At 58.9% G+C, this 15,846-nt stretch overlaps 2 protein-coding genes across 6 annotated transcripts in view; both read right to left on the reverse strand.

Moving 5' to 3' along the window:
- Positions 1–342: 342 nt before the first annotated feature.
- On the reverse strand, positions 343–5,303 carry LOC142033326 (intestinal-type alkaline phosphatase-like). The gene is made up of 12 exons (XM_075033222.1): positions 4,567–5,303; positions 3,192–3,308; positions 2,886–3,001; positions 2,638–2,812; positions 2,361–2,533; positions 2,153–2,287; positions 2,003–2,072; positions 1,745–1,879; positions 1,439–1,630; positions 1,181–1,297; positions 659–955; positions 343–470 (listed from the first exon to the last, which is right to left on the reverse strand). Exons 1-11 carry the CDS (start codon positions 4,664–4,666, stop codon positions 669–671), a joined length of 1,617 nt encoding a protein of 538 aa, XP_074889323.1. The 5' UTR covers positions 4,667–5,303; the 3' UTR covers positions 343–470; positions 659–668.
- A 204-nt stretch (positions 5,304–5,507) lies between these two features.
- The window catches only part of DIS3L2 (DIS3 like 3'-5' exoribonuclease 2), a 197,739-nt gene continuing 187,400 nt past the window's right edge, over positions 5,508–15,846 (reverse strand). For all 5 annotated transcript variants that reach the window (XM_075031552.1, XM_075031553.1, XM_075031551.1 and 2 more), the window contains 6 exons: positions 15,211–15,297; positions 10,435–10,582; positions 10,020–10,150; positions 9,677–9,781; positions 8,866–8,967; positions 5,508–6,056 (listed from right to left, as the gene is read on the reverse strand). In XM_075031552.1, the coding sequence (XP_074887653.1) occupies positions 5,958–6,056; positions 8,866–8,967; positions 9,677–9,781; positions 10,020–10,150; positions 10,435–10,582; positions 15,211–15,297 (672 nt within the window). In that variant the 3' untranslated portion in view covers positions 5,508–5,957. The remainder of the gene's footprint in view (positions 6,057–8,865; positions 8,968–9,676; positions 9,782–10,019; positions 10,151–10,434; positions 10,583–15,210; positions 15,298–15,846) is intronic.

Consider the following 15,846-nt stretch of genomic DNA (forward strand, 5'->3'; position numbering starts at 1 on the left):
GGGGCTGGGCTGCTGGCACTTCCTTGACACCCCGCCTTGTTGTTGTTGGGGGATGGACGGACTTGGGGTGCAAACAGATCTGGCTGCAAGAGGATGGGCAGTGCCTGGCAGGCATCAGTGCTGCGGTGCTAGGCAGGGGGATGCCCTGGCCCGGGGATGCCACAGGCAGCACTGAGCATCAGACCTGGGGCAACGCAGATATCAGGAGCACCTGGGGTCACTCGTGCGCTGAGCAGCCCTGCTCTCTGCCCAGAGCTTTCTTGAGCAATAAATCCATGGATGGGGACTATATACTCCCTGCTGAGCCCTTGCAGGGAAGGTACCAACCCTTGCGTACTGTGCCCCAGCCTGGCAAAGCTGAGGGGGGGGGACATGGCCTCTTCTCACCCTCATGTCACCACCTCCTTCAGCCCAGTGCCTCCAGTGCTGGTCCTGAGGGGGGAACTAGGAGCCACAACCACCTGGGGAAACTGAGGCATGGGACGGCGCCTTAGGAGGTGACTGCAAACCCTCGCACGGCAGATAGAGACAAACAACCTGTGTTTTATTGCAACCCTTGATCCTGGCCACAGTGAGGACCCAGCTGCCAAGACCCTCGATGGGGCAGCTGGGGGCAGCCTGGGGGGGTCCAGGCAGCCTGGGTTGAAGTGGGGCTCACCTGGGGGCTCTCAGCCCCCCACCATGTGGGCAGCCACGCAGAGGGCCAGGAGGGCGAGCAGGGGCTGTGAAGAGCACTGGGTGCCATGGGAGGCCCTGCGGGCTGCCCTGCACCCGGGCTCGGTGGCGTAAGGCTCGAGGCAGGCGGCGTACGCCATGGCATGGGCGATGTAGTGCTGCTCCTGCACCCCGTGGAAGACGTGGGCCATGGGGCCCTGGGCCAGCACCACCACGTCCTCCCCACTGTGGGTCTCCGTCTCCAGGGGCACGGCTGCCTGCTGCCTGTAGTCCTTGTCCTCTGCAGGGGGGACAGAAGAAACGGGATTAGGGGCAGCAGGGTCCCCTACCTGTCGCAGGGATGGGGGAGGCAGCTTCCATCACCTCGGCATCGGGGCGATTCCTGCCCAAGTGACTCCTGAGCCGTCCAGTGGCATCGGGACCCCATGCAGTCCCAGTGGCTATGCCGGTGGGACGCTGCCCCCAGCCACGGTGTGCCCCCACCCCATTCCCAGCAGACTCCTACCTGCGGCGGGGAGGCTGGCAGCCGGGCGGCCCCCATTGCGGATGCTGTAGCCAGGACCATTGCCATAGAGGATGCTGGTGTAGGCTCGCTTGTCCTTGGCTTTCTTGGGGGCCAGTCCTGGCACAGGGAAAGACATTGTCAGCCCCTGTCCCAGCCAGGTACCTCTCCTCAGCTCCCACTTCGGCCAGCTCAGCCTCTGGTGGGAGCAAAAGGGGTAGGTGGGAACCAGGATGCTCGCCACCCCTCCCTGAGACCCACCGAAGATGGAGGTGCCACGCAGTGTGTTGCCCCCAAAGGTGAAGACATGGGAGTGATCGGCCGTCACCACAGTCAAGGTGTCGGAGGGGGAAGTGAGCTCGCCTGCCCGTGCCACCGCCCGGTCCAGCATGACGGCCTCCATCAGCGCCTGCTTGGCCCGGCCGCTGTGGTGGCCGTGATCAATCCTGCCACCTGCACGGGGAACGCGGCTGTCACCCTCTCCCTGGTCCCCTGGGATGCCCGCCTGCTCCTAGAACCCACATCCCACCCCAGCCCCAGCCACGCCGCCCGCCTGGGGCTACTCATCTTCCACGAAGAGGAAGAAGCCGTTGGGGTTCCTGCGCAGGATGCGAATGGCCTTTTCCGTCATCTCCACGATGGAGGGGTCCGTGGAGGCGTTGCGGTTCAGCTCGTACTTCAAGTCCTTGGGCTCGAAGAGGCCTGGGGAAGCAGGGGGGGGGTGTGGGGTCCGTGCCGGGGCTGCTTCGTGTCCCCACCAGCAATCCCAGAGCGGGAAGAAGGAGGAGGAGGTATTGCCGGTGGTGCAGGCAGCGATGCTCTTACCCATCAGGTGGCTCACAGAGTCATCCTCGACCGCGTCCAGGCCCTTCTTGTCCCAGACATAGCGGGCGCCCTGCCAGCGACAACAGAGCCAGTGCCAACAGCAACGTACCCCATGCCCGGCATCACATCCCCTCCGCCCCGGCACGGTACCTGCCTGGCATTCAGCCATTCGGCAATCAAGTCAAGGCCGTCCTTCCTGGTGCCATTCTGAGCTGGGTCCTCCGGGTACTCGGGGTCTGGGGTCCGCTTGGGGGTCATGTACATCCGCCCGCCGCCCAGGATCACCTGCCGGGGAGCTCAGCAGACCCTCCCAATGTTCCTGGAGTCCCCTCCCTCCCACGCCTGCTCCCCAGCTCACGTTGATGTCCGTGTTGTGCACCAGCTGGTAGGCAATGTCCTTGCAGCCGTCCCGCAACGCCTCCTTGGGCATGTTGGCATCGGCGTACCAGCTCCGGCTGGCCGAGTGGGCATAGGCTGCCCCTGGGGACGCGTGCTGCACCCGCGTGGTTGTCACGATGCCCACCGACTTGCCTGCAGCGCGAGCAAGGGTTTACAGGGAGCCCGTCCAGCCCCGCACGGCATGGGATGGCCATGCCATGCCAGGTTCTCCGACAGGGTTGCCCGCTGCCCCGTACCCGCCAGCTTGGCCCGGTGCAGGATGGAGTCCACCTCGTTGCCAAAGGCGGTGCGGCATTTGCCATAGACGGCCGCCCCGCTCAGCCCCAGCGTCTTGGCATTGGCCTTCACCCCGCAGAGGTAGGCTGTGCCCGTGCCAGCACTGTCGGGCACCTGCCGGTCGATGGTGTAGGTCTGGAAGCAAGCAGGGGCCAGTGGGGTTTTGGGCAGGGGCAGCAGGGCCATCCCCCAGTGCTGCCCCACTCACCTTGGCCAGGGCCACGTGGGGAAAGGTCTCCATGGCCAAGACGCTCTCCTCGCCCGAGCCACCGGCTAGCTGTCCCTTGTAGATCCGAGCTGCCGACATGGTGGGCAGCCCCATGCCTGCGGGCACGGCAGAGCCACAGGGTGGCAAGGGGCCGGGACCAGCGGCAATCATGCCCTCCCCAGGCGTTGCCCGGGGCTGGCCAGGGAGGAGGGGGTCTGCACCAGCCCCATCTTCTCACCAGCCACGTCCCCTGGCTGCTGTGGAGCCATGGAGTCATGGGGCCTGGCTGGGACCCGTGGGACTCACCGTCACCCATGAAGAGGATGATGTTTTTGGCCCGCCGTGCCACCGGCTGCAATGCCAGGGCCGACTCCAGCCTCCTCCTGGCCCCTTCGTTCCAGTAGCCTGGGGTCTTCTCAGCGTCTGGAGGCAAGAGCAGAGCCGGGGGTGTGCGGGGGCACTGGGCACCCTGAGACAACACCCCCGCCAGGGACCAGGGTGGGGATCTCCACCCAAGGCGAATTTAGCTGCTCTGAGCCCCCTCCATGAGGACCTTGGAGGGGCCAGGAGCCCTTTGGGGATCAGCCCGGTATTTGGCAACCCCAGCATTGCCCAGAGCCCATCTGCAGAGGGGGAAACTGAGGCACAGTTTGGCAGGGAAGTTCCTCGTGCCTCTTGGCAGAGGGGATGAGGTGTCCAAGCATCAGCCCCCCGTGGTGAATGTGCCATGTTCCCAGCAACTGCGGCCAGCTGTGGCTATCGAACCACTTGATCCAAAGCCACTGCCAGGGGGTGAGGGGGCAGCGGGGCTGGGGGGGCTGGGGACGGGGCCAGCTTTGGTGGGGGCTGAGACAAACCCATTCAAAGATTGGGGTCTCAAACCACCCTGAGGTGGCCAGGAGGGCTTGCCTTTGCTGGTATCCCATGGGGAGGCGACAGGGTCCCCGGAGACCCCCAGGGTAGTGGCACCAGCCCCAGGACCCCCCACCAAGGGCTCCAACCCACCCTGTCCCACACGGCCCCTGTCACCTGAGGCTGCAGCGGCGAGCTGGGTGAGGAGGCAGAGGAGAAGGCAGGTTCCAGGGGAGAGCGGCCACCCCGTGCTGCCCATCCCAGCTCCCTCCCTGAATAACGCCTGTGTCCGGGGCAGGGAGGGGGACAGCCCTTTATGACCCTTCCCCGTCCCGCCGGAGGGCTGAGCCCCACCAAGGGTGAGACGATGGGCTGATAACATTCAGGGACTATCTCCCAGCCCTGCTCAGGGCCCTCCCAGTGCCCCCAGCCCCCCCTGGGGCCATCCCTGCCCCCCATCAGCAAGGGAGGACCTCCAGCCCATCCCTGGGGACCAGGGCACCTCATGGCCCCCAGCTCCCATGGGGGCAGCTGCCTGTGGGACCCCAAGGAGTGGCAGGGAGGGCACGGGGCAAAAAGTGCTGTTTTTGCAGACAGTCTGAGCCGGGCCACGCTGGATTGGCCTTGTTTCCCCTGAGACAAACCCGAGGAGGGGGACACCAGGCTGAGGGGTATGGGGAGGACATCTTGCCGTTGGTGTCGATGTCCTCAGGTCCCCTCTCCCAGGGGACACAGTCACACACTGCCCGTCAGGGCCTGGGACAGCCGGTGCCTGACACGTTGGGCACACCGGGGCAGCCCGTGCCAGCACACCCGCACAGCGAGGTACCTGCTGTGGGCAGGGAACAGCCCCGCACCACCAGCACCCGGCGAGAAGCAGGAGACCCAGGGAGGAACAGGCTGCTCCCACGTCCGAAGGTGACATCCATGCGTGAGTGTACCAGGTCATCTGGAAGGACGCTGCCGGCAGCGCAACCCCTGGGGACCGCAGGTGACCCTGACGGCTTTCACGGCTTGCCAGCTCCTGGGGAACGTGTTGTACCCAGCCCTGACCCATCCCAGGGCCCGATCCTCCATCCTGAGCCGGGCAGCCTGGGCTTTGCCAGCTCCTGGCTCCTGCAAAGGGCAGATGTGTCTGTGCCAGGGCCACATCTGTCACCACTGATGAGGCAGAGTGAAGCAGGGCCCCCTGCATGATGGATCCACTCCTTCTCACCAGACATCAATCCCTCCACCAGCCGCCGCTCGTGGCTGCCCATCCCCACGGGGGTGATGAAGTGGAGGCTGCCAGAGCAGCCCGCGCCCCCGGAGACATCTGGCACGGTGTGGGTCAGGGACATGGGGACGGGCAGTAGGCAGAGGTGCCTGGAGACTGCAGAGGGGCTGCTCAGCCTGCGAGGGGCTGGACACTCTCTTCAGTGGCAAGGAGAAGCAAGGACAAGGTGCTGCAGGGTCTCCAAGCGGGGTTAGGCTGGAGGCCAGGGTTTGAGGGGCTGGAGCAGACACCCGGTGACTCCCAGTGAAGGCTCAGACTGAGGGATTAGCTGCTGGAGAGGGAGCCAGGAGCACACATTCACCTGATTCCCCACGCCCTTCGGCCAAGCACATCTTGGGGCTGGGGGAGGCAGCGAGGCTGCTTGGATTTCGCAATGCCCGGGAAGCGGCAGGCAGGGGAAGGCATGGGGCTGCCGGGGAGATGAGTTATTGCTGGGATTCCTGGCCGGGGGAATACGGAGGAGACAAAATAAAACCTGCGCGAGCCCCCCGTGCAGCTGCTGACCCAGCTTTTATTACATGACACGCAACCCTGCAAGAAACCCTCCTGCATGGCCCCATGGCCGCATCCCACTGCATACCACCACATCCCACCTGGGACGGTGGAGCCAGCCCCTCTCTGCTCCTCGGGACACACGTCCCCACTCTGCCCTCACCACAGGCACCCGAGGTGGCTGGGGATGGACGCAGCTGCCTTAAAAAAAAAAGAGAAAGCATCAAGCTAAAAATATCTGAGAATAGAAATGCTCTGACTGGGGCAGGCTCAAGCCCTGAGCCCTGCTCCCAGATGGAGTTAAAATCCAACCCAGAAATAAAACGGCATCGGTTTTAAAACTCAAAATCCCAAACTCCTCATGGGTTCCCTCCACCTCCAGTGGGTGCCAGTGCAGGGGCCTGGGAGGTCAGCAAGTGTCGGCAGTGGGGAGCATATGCAGCCCGGGGTGCTCACTTCTCCGAGTTCGGCCTCTTGAGCAGGGCGCTGTACTTGAGTGGGACGCCATCCGATGTCAGCATGACCTCCACCAGCGTGAAAATGGTGATCACCTTCAGCGAGGGAGAGAAAGACAGAGAGAAGAGGGTTTTTCAGGTGGCTTGGCTTCACACCAGGATTTGCTGAGAGGCATGCTGGCTTTTTGCTGCCTCTGCTGCGGCACCCATCAGGAGCCGGGGAGTGGGGCAGGACGGCTTCAGATAGCTCTGCTGGGGTCCAGGGTGCTCCTGGGGCTGGATGCAGCATCTTCAAGGGCAATACTGCTGGGCTGCGAAGCCAGCCAGGGAGCCCAAACTGACCTAAATGAGCCTCCCAAAACATCCTCATTTATTCCAGCCTGATCCGGTGCCACTCTTGTTCCCTCACAGTCCGTGAAGGAGTGTGGGTGATTGTGCCCTCCTCAGCTTTGGGTCCCAACCTCCCCTAAAGCCTGCCCGTGTCTCCCTTCTCCAGCTGGAGAACGCACATCATCCCTTAATGAAGCAACTTGGCCAAGTGCCAATGGTGAGCTGCAGCAAGAAGGGTTTTCCACATGACGCTGAGCATTTTCTCAGCATCTTGCAAGGAGGGAACGACCTCCCCGTGTCCCCACTGCAAGAGGAGACCTAGGAAGGGAGCACGATGGATGAGACAGATGCAAGGGAATAAAGACCCCAGAAAAATCAATCCCTCCTGTTCAGGAACGTGTCTGTGCCTGCTGCCACCTCCCTGGTCCTCTGACTCCATCTCTTTGTGCAATTGTGCGGATTAGAAACGTAAAGCATCGATCAGGTCTATCCACGAGGTACAGTTAACGTGTTGGCTGGGACACCAGGAAGGGGCTGCCCCAGGGCCAGGCATTTGGGGACTTTGCTTGCTGGCGCCCCTTCTGAAGCCCTGCGCTGTAGCAGGGCTCGATGGGGCCATCTGCTCGGGGCTGGCCCGCAGGAGGAGCGGGCACAGAGCCACCGGCATAACCTTGTCAAACCCTTAGCTCATCCAGCACCAGCCACTCCAGATTAATCATTCAGAGCAGGAAAATCTCATTGAGACTTAAACGTATCAAAGTGGCCAGCGAGGAGCAAACTGCAGGGAAATCCTTTTGCAGATCACTGCCCAGATAGCTGCTGGCTACCTAGCACCAGCCCCCTGCCCGCCCCAGCTGGCAGGAGTGGGGGGGGTGGCCATGGGGCACGTCTGGGGGAGTCAAATGGGGATTATCAAGGCTCTCCCTTGCAATCCTGCCTCATCCCTTTGCTGAACCACTGGGGAACAGCATGATTTCACATCAAATCCCGAGTCTTAGATCCACTTCATACTCAAGGCCTGAGTAATGCCCGCTGAGGTCCTGGCCATCTCCTGGAGCTCAGGGAGAGATGGGGGGCAACATCTTCCCTCCATGGCAGGGCCAGCCAGCCCAGAGCCCTGTACAGCTTCCCGCAAACAGCCTTCCCCTATGTTCCCTGTTGCCTGGCCAGGCTGAGCCGAACCGGGAAGCAGAGGCCAAGTGCCGGGGCCAGGTGGTGAGCTGGGGGTGCTCCGTGCCACGGGGTGTCCGGGTGACACCTCTGATGGTTCAGCACGGCTCCCAGGGACCTGGCTCATCCCAGGGCTGGAGATCAACTCAGGGATCTGCTGGCTCAGAGGACAGCTCGGAGTCTGCTCCCATGGGAGGGTTCTGGTGTTTTCTTAGGAGGGGTGGAGGGTTTGTGGAGGAGTTTCCTCTACTGCTGAGTGTTTGCTTAACCAAAATGGGCCCTGCTCATGCTGGGGCGTCATTTTTCATGCGGGTCCCTGCTAAGGTGTAAGTGATACCCGCTCCTGTAGGAAAGGAGGAACCAAGGCCACTTCGGGCCACGTCCAGGGGGCTTCTCTGAGCCAAGCTGAGAAAGGAAAGCTCAGCTTCAAAGGGAGGGAGGCCTGCAGAAATGTCTGCAGCAGCCAGGGAGCTCAGCCGGCTCTGACCACAACATCTCACCCGGGAAGGAAAGGACTCCCCAGGACATGCATCATACAAGCTGGGAGGGTCAGCCCGGCCCTGTATCGGGAGTCGTTTTCATCTCGCCCTAGGTGGACAAGGATGGGTTGTGCTGGGCTTGGCTGGAAATGGGGTTCAAGTGCAGAGCCCCGGGAGCGGTGCAGGGAGAGGTTTGGGATTCAGCCCTCCTGTCCCCGCCCAGGCAGCAGGCAGGGATCACAGCAGTCAACACAGCTGTGATTTTATAGCAATGCCAGACAAAAGTTGGCAAAGAAGCACCACTTAATCAAGCCAGACAAATGCGATTGCTCCCTTTGATTGAGTTACTGAGTTAATAGATGACAGGGACACAAGAGAGAGATTTCTAGATGCTGTTAAACCATTTGACACTGCATCTCAGGAAGTCTGAGTTAAAAAATTCCTCCTAATTGGGTCTCAACCCTGTCGCAGGGATGGAAACCTGAAGGAAGGGCTGTGCCATTGAAAGGGCAAGGAATGCCAGGATGGGGGGGAAGGGTCTAGACAGGCACTGCCTTAGGCTTGATCTTTCTTAACATCTTAATTGATGATCTGGAAGAAGGAAGTAAACAGCATGTTAATTCAATTCCTGGAGGAAACTGAATTGGGAGGCAGGGCACACAGCAGGCAGGGCAGAGTATGAAGGCCATGCAGGGGTCAGATGCGGGGGCAGTGATGGGGTGGAGTAGGGCTGGATGGCAGAGGAGGTTGAGGCTGAGGTTGGGCTTGCTGGGGAGGGGACACCGAGGGACAGCAGGACCTGACAGCCTGTGAGGTAGTCCTGCCTCCTGGACCTGTCCCTGCAGAGATCATGGGATCCACGTTGCACACAGCCTCCATGCCAGCCCCACGGTGTTGCGAGCCCATCCCGTGCTGGGGGGTCTTACCTGGGGCACAGATTCCTCCTCTGGCTTCTCCGGCTCCCACATGAGTGTCAGCTCTGGCTTCCTCCCCACCTTCTGGAAGTGGAAGCCCAGCAAGGGCAGTGCCTGCAGGCAGGGAGAATGTTGGGAACAGCTTGTGGCCCTGAGAACAACCCCCTACTCAGCTATCCCCCTCCACTTTGCCTGTGGATGGGGACAATGCTGCTTTTGCCCAGCACTCTGCCTCTGCAGCTCTTTAACAACTGGGATTCAGCAGCCCATAAGCCTGAGCCTAGCACGTAAATCAGCGGCTGCTGTGATACACAAACAGCCCATATATCATGCTATATGTCCTGTTTAAAGATGTCATTGCCAGCCATATAACCAGGTTATTAAGAGAAGATGCTGTCGCTAACCGCAGGTGCTGGCCTACAGTGGTGCTGTCACAGGCCCTGATATACCATCTGATTAAATGAAATGAAAACCAGCCTTGCTCCCTTTCCTTGCTTCAGCTCCGTGTTGATCTCTGTCCCCCTGAATCTGTCTTTATTCCCTTTTACTTAGACTAGATCACCCCCAGCATGTAGCTGGGAGAAGCTGGTCCTCAGAGACTGGGTTGCTCCAGACCTCCCCAGGCCCTCATGACTGCCTGAGACCAAAGGATGGAGGGGAAACCCCATGAAGGCTCCCTCCCCTCCAGCTAGCCTGGCTTGGCCAGCTGCAGGTCTGGCACAGAAAGGCACCAGGACAGCCACTGCCTCTGATGATGCCTGGCTGCTGCAGCCCTCTTTGGTGAGGCAGCATTGGGACTGTCTGATGCTGGTGAGGTACTTACATTGCAGTAGATGCGCTTCTGGACTCCAAACTTCAGCACCAGGACATCAAAGGCTTCGTTCAGGACACCCATCACCATGGCCTCTGACTCCAGTGGACCACACTCCTGCCAGGAGATAGGGCTGTCACTACACTGGCATCCCCCATCCAGCTGTCCCCAAAGGGAGCCAGTGTCTCCAGGTCCTGGAGCTCTGACGGTGGTGGTTGGCAGTGTGTCCCCTCTCTGTTTGCCTTCCCCAAGGCCCAGCTGGGCAGCCATGCAGCTCTCTGCCCGGTGGCATCTAGGCTGAACCTTCATGGGGAAATCCAAAGATGCCTCGGGGGAAGACAGTCTTGGCTCTTACCCTGACGAAGATGGCAAAGAAGAGGTCAGCGCTGAGCTCCTGCACCCTCTTGGAAGCCATCTTCCGGTCGTTGCAGTGATCTGCCTGTCTCTGGATGGCCTCTTTCTCCATCTTGATGGGGGAGCTGGCACCTGGAAAGGGGACAAGTGACAATGATGTGCCCATGCTCCCTTTTGCTCCAGAGCCAGAGCCGTGACATGGCATCCTGGACCCAGACGTCCAGTTCACCTCTGTGTCCCTGTTATTTTGAGGGCACCCACGTGTCAGGGAGCTGCCCTGTGGGACGCAGACACCAAGCACCCAGCACCCGTGGCAGGCAAGGCAAGAACCCAGAAGTTCTGCCTGTGCCAGGCACAGCCACCCCCTCCCCTCACAGCACCCAGAGCTGCTCTGCAAGCAGCCAGGCAGCACCCACCGAGCGAGGCGGAGAGGAGACGGTGCACGATGATGTCCGCGTAGCGGCGGATGGGCGAGGTGAAGTGCGTGTAGAAGGGCACGTTCAGGGCGTAGTGCCGAAAGAGGGTCTCGTCCTCCAGGACACCGGTGCAGAAGTAGAGAGCCATCTGAAAGGGTTGAAAAGCGAGGGAAGGATGTGAGCATGGATGGTGGCAGGACCCTGCCCGAGGCTGGAGGAGTCTGTGTCTGCAAGACAGAGCTCCAGCAGCTGACGGTCCTTCACCTGCTGCTCAGTTTGGGCTGTGCAGGGACAAGGTGGGTGCTGCAGGAACTGAGCACAGAGCAAAAGGGGCAAAGCCACTGCAGGGAGCTGCTGGCTGCCAGCTGGCCCTGCCTGGCCCCAAGGATTGCATCAATTTCCATGTCACACATGGGTTTAAGCAGTCTCCTGCTTCTGCTCAGGCCCTGAGGCTCATTTGCAATCCCCCCACCTTCCAGGGGAGAGCCCAGCCTGTCCCATGCCCACCACAGATGCTCTCCCGACAAGGGGTCTCGCAGCGCAGCTCCCACGACAGGCTCTGTGGTTCTGAGTCCGGCTGCAGGCTTTGCACACCCATTGTGCCTGCTTGGAGAGCACTGGAGGCTGGGATGAGTGGCTCCTCTGTTCACCGAGGAGGAAGAGACAGCCCTGCTGTGATCCCCGCTGCTCCATCCCACGACGACAGCTGGGAAGCCGAGCAGCTGGACTGCCCATTTAAACCAACATCGGGGCCGCAGTGGCACTGTGCTGCCCAGCAGCCTCTTCGGCAGGAACCTCTCCCGGCTGCGCCACCCCTGTTATCCCACATGTTACAGCTTTTATTTTTACATCTGTGAAACACCAGCCCTTGGGGCTAGGAAAACAACAGGGGCTGAGCCCAGGTGGGGAGGGGAGGCTGTGTGGCTTAGGGGGGTTGCAGCGGGGTCACGGCACAGTGGCGATTGAATGAACCCATTTAATAATAAGAGCAAGTGATTTAAAAAAAACAGGAGTAGCCAGCTCTGATTACAGAGCCGTCCTGGGATCCACGGTTTGGGCAGCTGTATCCTCTGCTCTCCAACTCAGCAGCACAGCCAGCTCCTGCTGAGCAGCAATGCACTGATCCGGGCAAGTAAACAGAGCAGGTTAAAAAAAGCAGCATCGGTCCCGGCCTTATTATGAGACCCAAGAGCTGGGATAGGAGCTGTGGTGGCTGCCAATTTCCACAACCCAGAATTAAATTGTTTCTGATGGACTCCATGAAGTACGGTCTCCACTCAATTAGCTCAGCTCCCACCGAACAAGGCTCTGCACGGTCGGGCAGGGAGGCACGCCGAGCGCTGGAGGCTGCTGCGGGAGAAGATGAGTGCCCTTGTGCAGACAGACAGCATGAAATTACAGGGAGTTTATAGGCACTTTTGCCAGGCTGCTGGGCAGAAAGGAGGAAGGTCCCTGCAATGCCAGGTAGATAGAAAGCAGAGTGCAGGTCAAAATCCCTGCTACAAGAAAGTCACTGAGAAGGGCTCATCCCTTCCCCATGCCCAGCAGTGCAGGGCAACCCCTGCCTTGTTTCAAGTTAGAAAAGATGCTGAAGGTCCCACGCTGCTTGCTCTTGTCTGGGGCACTTCTTCCTGATGGATGTGCTGCCAAACCCAGCTGCTGCTGGGTCCAGCACCATTTTTTATACCCTTTTGGCAGCTTATGACCCTCCATGAGGTTGGCATCAGCTTGGGTATCATAGCAAAAATACTCCTCTGGGCTGTGGTAAGGTTACACACTGCAGGGAGCTCAGTCCAACATGTATCTGACACCCGTCCGCGCCACCATGACAGTGCTACCCAGTGCCATCAGCCTGGCATAAAGCAGATGTTTTCTCATTAGCAGATTTGACTCACAAGTTGTCTCAAATCCCCAGGGTTTGCTGCAATCCCTGGAGAACCATGAGGAGCCTGGAAATAAATCAGCCCCAGCCAACCAGGGGCAGCTTTGCTCTCACAGACAGATTGAATCCCTGAGTGACTGAGCCCCTGAAAAATGGTATGTCGCTGCTCCTTCATCTGTTACAAGGCTCCTGGCATGGCAATCCAGGCACTCCCCCAGACACACGCATTACCAGTTGCTTTCCATCTCTCTCCTCCTCCAAGACGCTGATGTATTGATCACCGGCATGCAGCGAAGATGGAAGACACAGGCTTGGCATGGCCATGGGTTAAACCTGTGGGCAGCTTGTTTTGGCTGATTTAACTGCAGCCTTGTCCCTGAAACACCAGCTTTATCACTGGGAGCTGAGATGTGTGCAGGGATACAGGTGACTCCTCAGTGCACTGACCAGACGGTCTCGTCATGCCATCTGTCAGAGCAACGGCCCAGCCCTCGACACCGTCAGGGGCCCCTGCATGGCTGTGCTCCACAGCTGCCAACACTCAGATCTGTCCTCTCCCACAGGAGGCACTGCGACATCCGGGGACGCAGGCAGGATGGGGCTGATTCTTCCATCTGCTCTAATACTGGTGGCAGACAGCAAAAAATCCTCCTCCCAGGGAAAGCTCCTTCTACCCAGTAGCTGTCTGCACTTTCTGAGAGGCACTGACATGGCTTTAAAGTACATGTCCTCTGCATTTAGCAGGGGGAATGGTGGGCATCTGAAATGCTCAGAATTTTGGGGAGCTATGAGTCCACCCCACAACAAGTGTGGTCAGGGACCAGAGACTGCAGCAAGCAACACTGATGTCTCTCATCCCCACAGTGCCGTGGTCCTTCCTTATGGGCTGGAGGTCATATGGATCCACCCTGTGAGCACATCTTCAGTCAGATTGGAAAGTGGCCCTAAAGATGGGAGGGGAGTGTCTGCCCACCTGGCCAATGGCCCACCTGGGCAATGGCTTTGGCCAAATCTGAAATTCCATTTACAAAATAAACAACAGTTCAGCAAATGGCCAACTGCGTAAGCTCATCCCAGGATCAAGACAGATTTCTCCTTCTTCTGGCTCATGCTCCACTTCCAATGATGAGAGCACCCCATCACATGTGGCAGTACCATCCTGCTGGAGAATGCCAGCAGACAGGAATGACAGCAGATGGGAACACTGCTCACCATCCAGACACAGGCTGCCCTGCAGGGCTGACAGGCTCAGCTGTAAACTGGGTTTTGCCTATTACGGGAGTTTGCCAGACAGCAGGTTTTCCAGGCGTAAGTGGACTGCACAGCACACCTGAACACAAAGGCACCTTGGTCTTTTGACGATGAAAAGAGTCTAGTTCCTGCCAAAATCATGCTTTGTGGATAATCACCTTTAAAATTTCCTCTTTCTTCTTCCCCAAACTCTCTGTCTGGTATCTGCTCCACAGAAGACTTCATCTCCAAAACCTTGATACCTCTTTCATGTACAGATCTGACATGTATTCATAGGGCTAAATCTTAACAAGAGCCACTGGGAGGTATCTCAAAGCACACCCACTACCTCTCCAACCGCAGCCTCAGGAGACCACACAGGCAACATCTCAGCAAGTCAGTGGGTCCCCAAAAGCTCATCTCCTTCTTGGTGCCACTGCAGAACCAAGTTGCTTCCTCCTTGCTCATTCCTCCTGGCCAGCAGCTGGGCTTGCTCTACGTGCTGCTGCCGGCAAAGCCCAGGCTTGTGCCACAGTGAGCAGGACCCAAGAGAGACCCCAAGGAATTCATGTCACCAGTGCACCTTCCACCAGAAAAGGAAGATGTGACAGAAGAGACCAGGACAAGCCAAAGCAGAACATGGGATCTGGGACAACAGACCCAGCTGGAGAGGACACTCCCTGCACTGTACAAAGTAGCACTCCTGAGCTGGACATATACATGAGGGGGTGATTTACTAAACGGCTTCAGTCCCCAATCCCACTTGCAAGTCACTAAACTACAGCAGGACTTCAGGCAACTGCTAATGAGTAAATGGAGCAAATAAGCTAATTAGAAGAGTGGCAGTCAAATGAGTGATGTTGGGAAGATGATTCATTCCTGCAGTGATAAGCAGGCCACAGCAGAGAGACCATTTCAGGAACGTGACCCTTCTCCCTGTCGGGTAGGACTTACCTCAGAAGAGGCTGTGCTATGCCCAACTGCAAACATAGAAAGGCAGATGCTTCACAAAAACTTTTTTTTGATGGTGATAAGCACCCAAGTAAGTGTCCTAAGCTGCAGACGCACCAAACATGACAATCAATGTGAGCAGAACAAGCCTCCGTTGCACAGACCTTCTCCGAAGGTCTCTTGGTCTGGAGAGAGACCAGAGGGTTTCCAGAGCTCCCCTGCTTCTACAAGCATGTGTCTGGGTACCAGACTGTGCTTACGGCCAGTCCCACACCCCTACATCACCCTCACTCTTGATTCCTTCTTCGGACCAGTTGGGATACCATGATGTGAAGAAATGGCACAAACATGAACCACGGAGCCCGCCACCAGCTCTTCACAGAGCAGGCTGGGTCCTTGTGAGTCTGCTAACGTCCCCCATGCAACTTCAAGGGTGAAATGTCCCAACCAGTAATAACAGCGACACTATGTGGGGCGACGACAGACTCAGCCTGACCCTGCCAGTGAAGCTTTGTTGCCCAGGGTATACCCCCACTGCCAGCTGCATGGGGCTGCAGGCACTGGAGGAAGCTTCTGGCAGCCCCACAGCACCGTGTTCACTCTCCCTCTACATAACAACCAGCTACGGTAATGCAGAAGAGGCGAGGGTTGAAGATGGAGCCACAGCAGACAGCTACAGCCAGATGTGTCCGACAGCACGGTGCTGTTCTCACCTGCATGGGCCTGGAGAACATGTTGGTCAGCACTTCTTTCCTGGCTTCGGAGTATTTGTCAGCACCAAATGTTTCATTTAAGCTTTTCTGGAGGACAAAAGAGAGAGAGCATTCAGTCTTGGCAAGCTATGGTGGTAGGGGGACCCAGGCAGACCTTACAGGGGCAAACAGCAGCTCGTCTAAGCCAAATTCCTCCTTTCCCTGCAAATCCCCTCGTAAGCCAAAAAGTGCATGTGAAATTGGGCTTTCCTCCGGTCCCAGCAGCCCCAACAGGATTGCACACACCGTCCTTCTGAGCACCGACCCACCTCCTGGGGTCAACTGCAGGGAGCACCTGGGGCACAGGGACCGCTGGCTCCGTCCCCAGACGTGCAGCGTGTGCGAGCGCCCGTAACAAATCTCCTGACCTGCGCCTGGCTCCCATCCAGCTACTGAGAGCTTCAGCGCACAGACTAATGGGACTCTGGGGAGACATAGATACAGGAGGTCACTGCCTGGGGCTAGTGGCTAGGAAGGGCTGGAGGGTTCAAAGTGCAGGAGAGGAGCTGAGTGCGCAGCCCCATGTCTGCTGACATAGCCTTGGCGCAGCCAGCAAGCGGGAAAGCAGTCCCAGCTGATGGAGGGGCGTGCGGGAGG

Source organism: Buteo buteo, chromosome 7 (genome assembly GCF_964188355.1).
Source record: "Buteo buteo chromosome 7, bButBut1.hap1.1, whole genome shotgun sequence".
Lineage (NCBI taxonomy): Eukaryota > Metazoa > Chordata > Aves > Accipitriformes > Accipitridae > Buteo > Buteo buteo.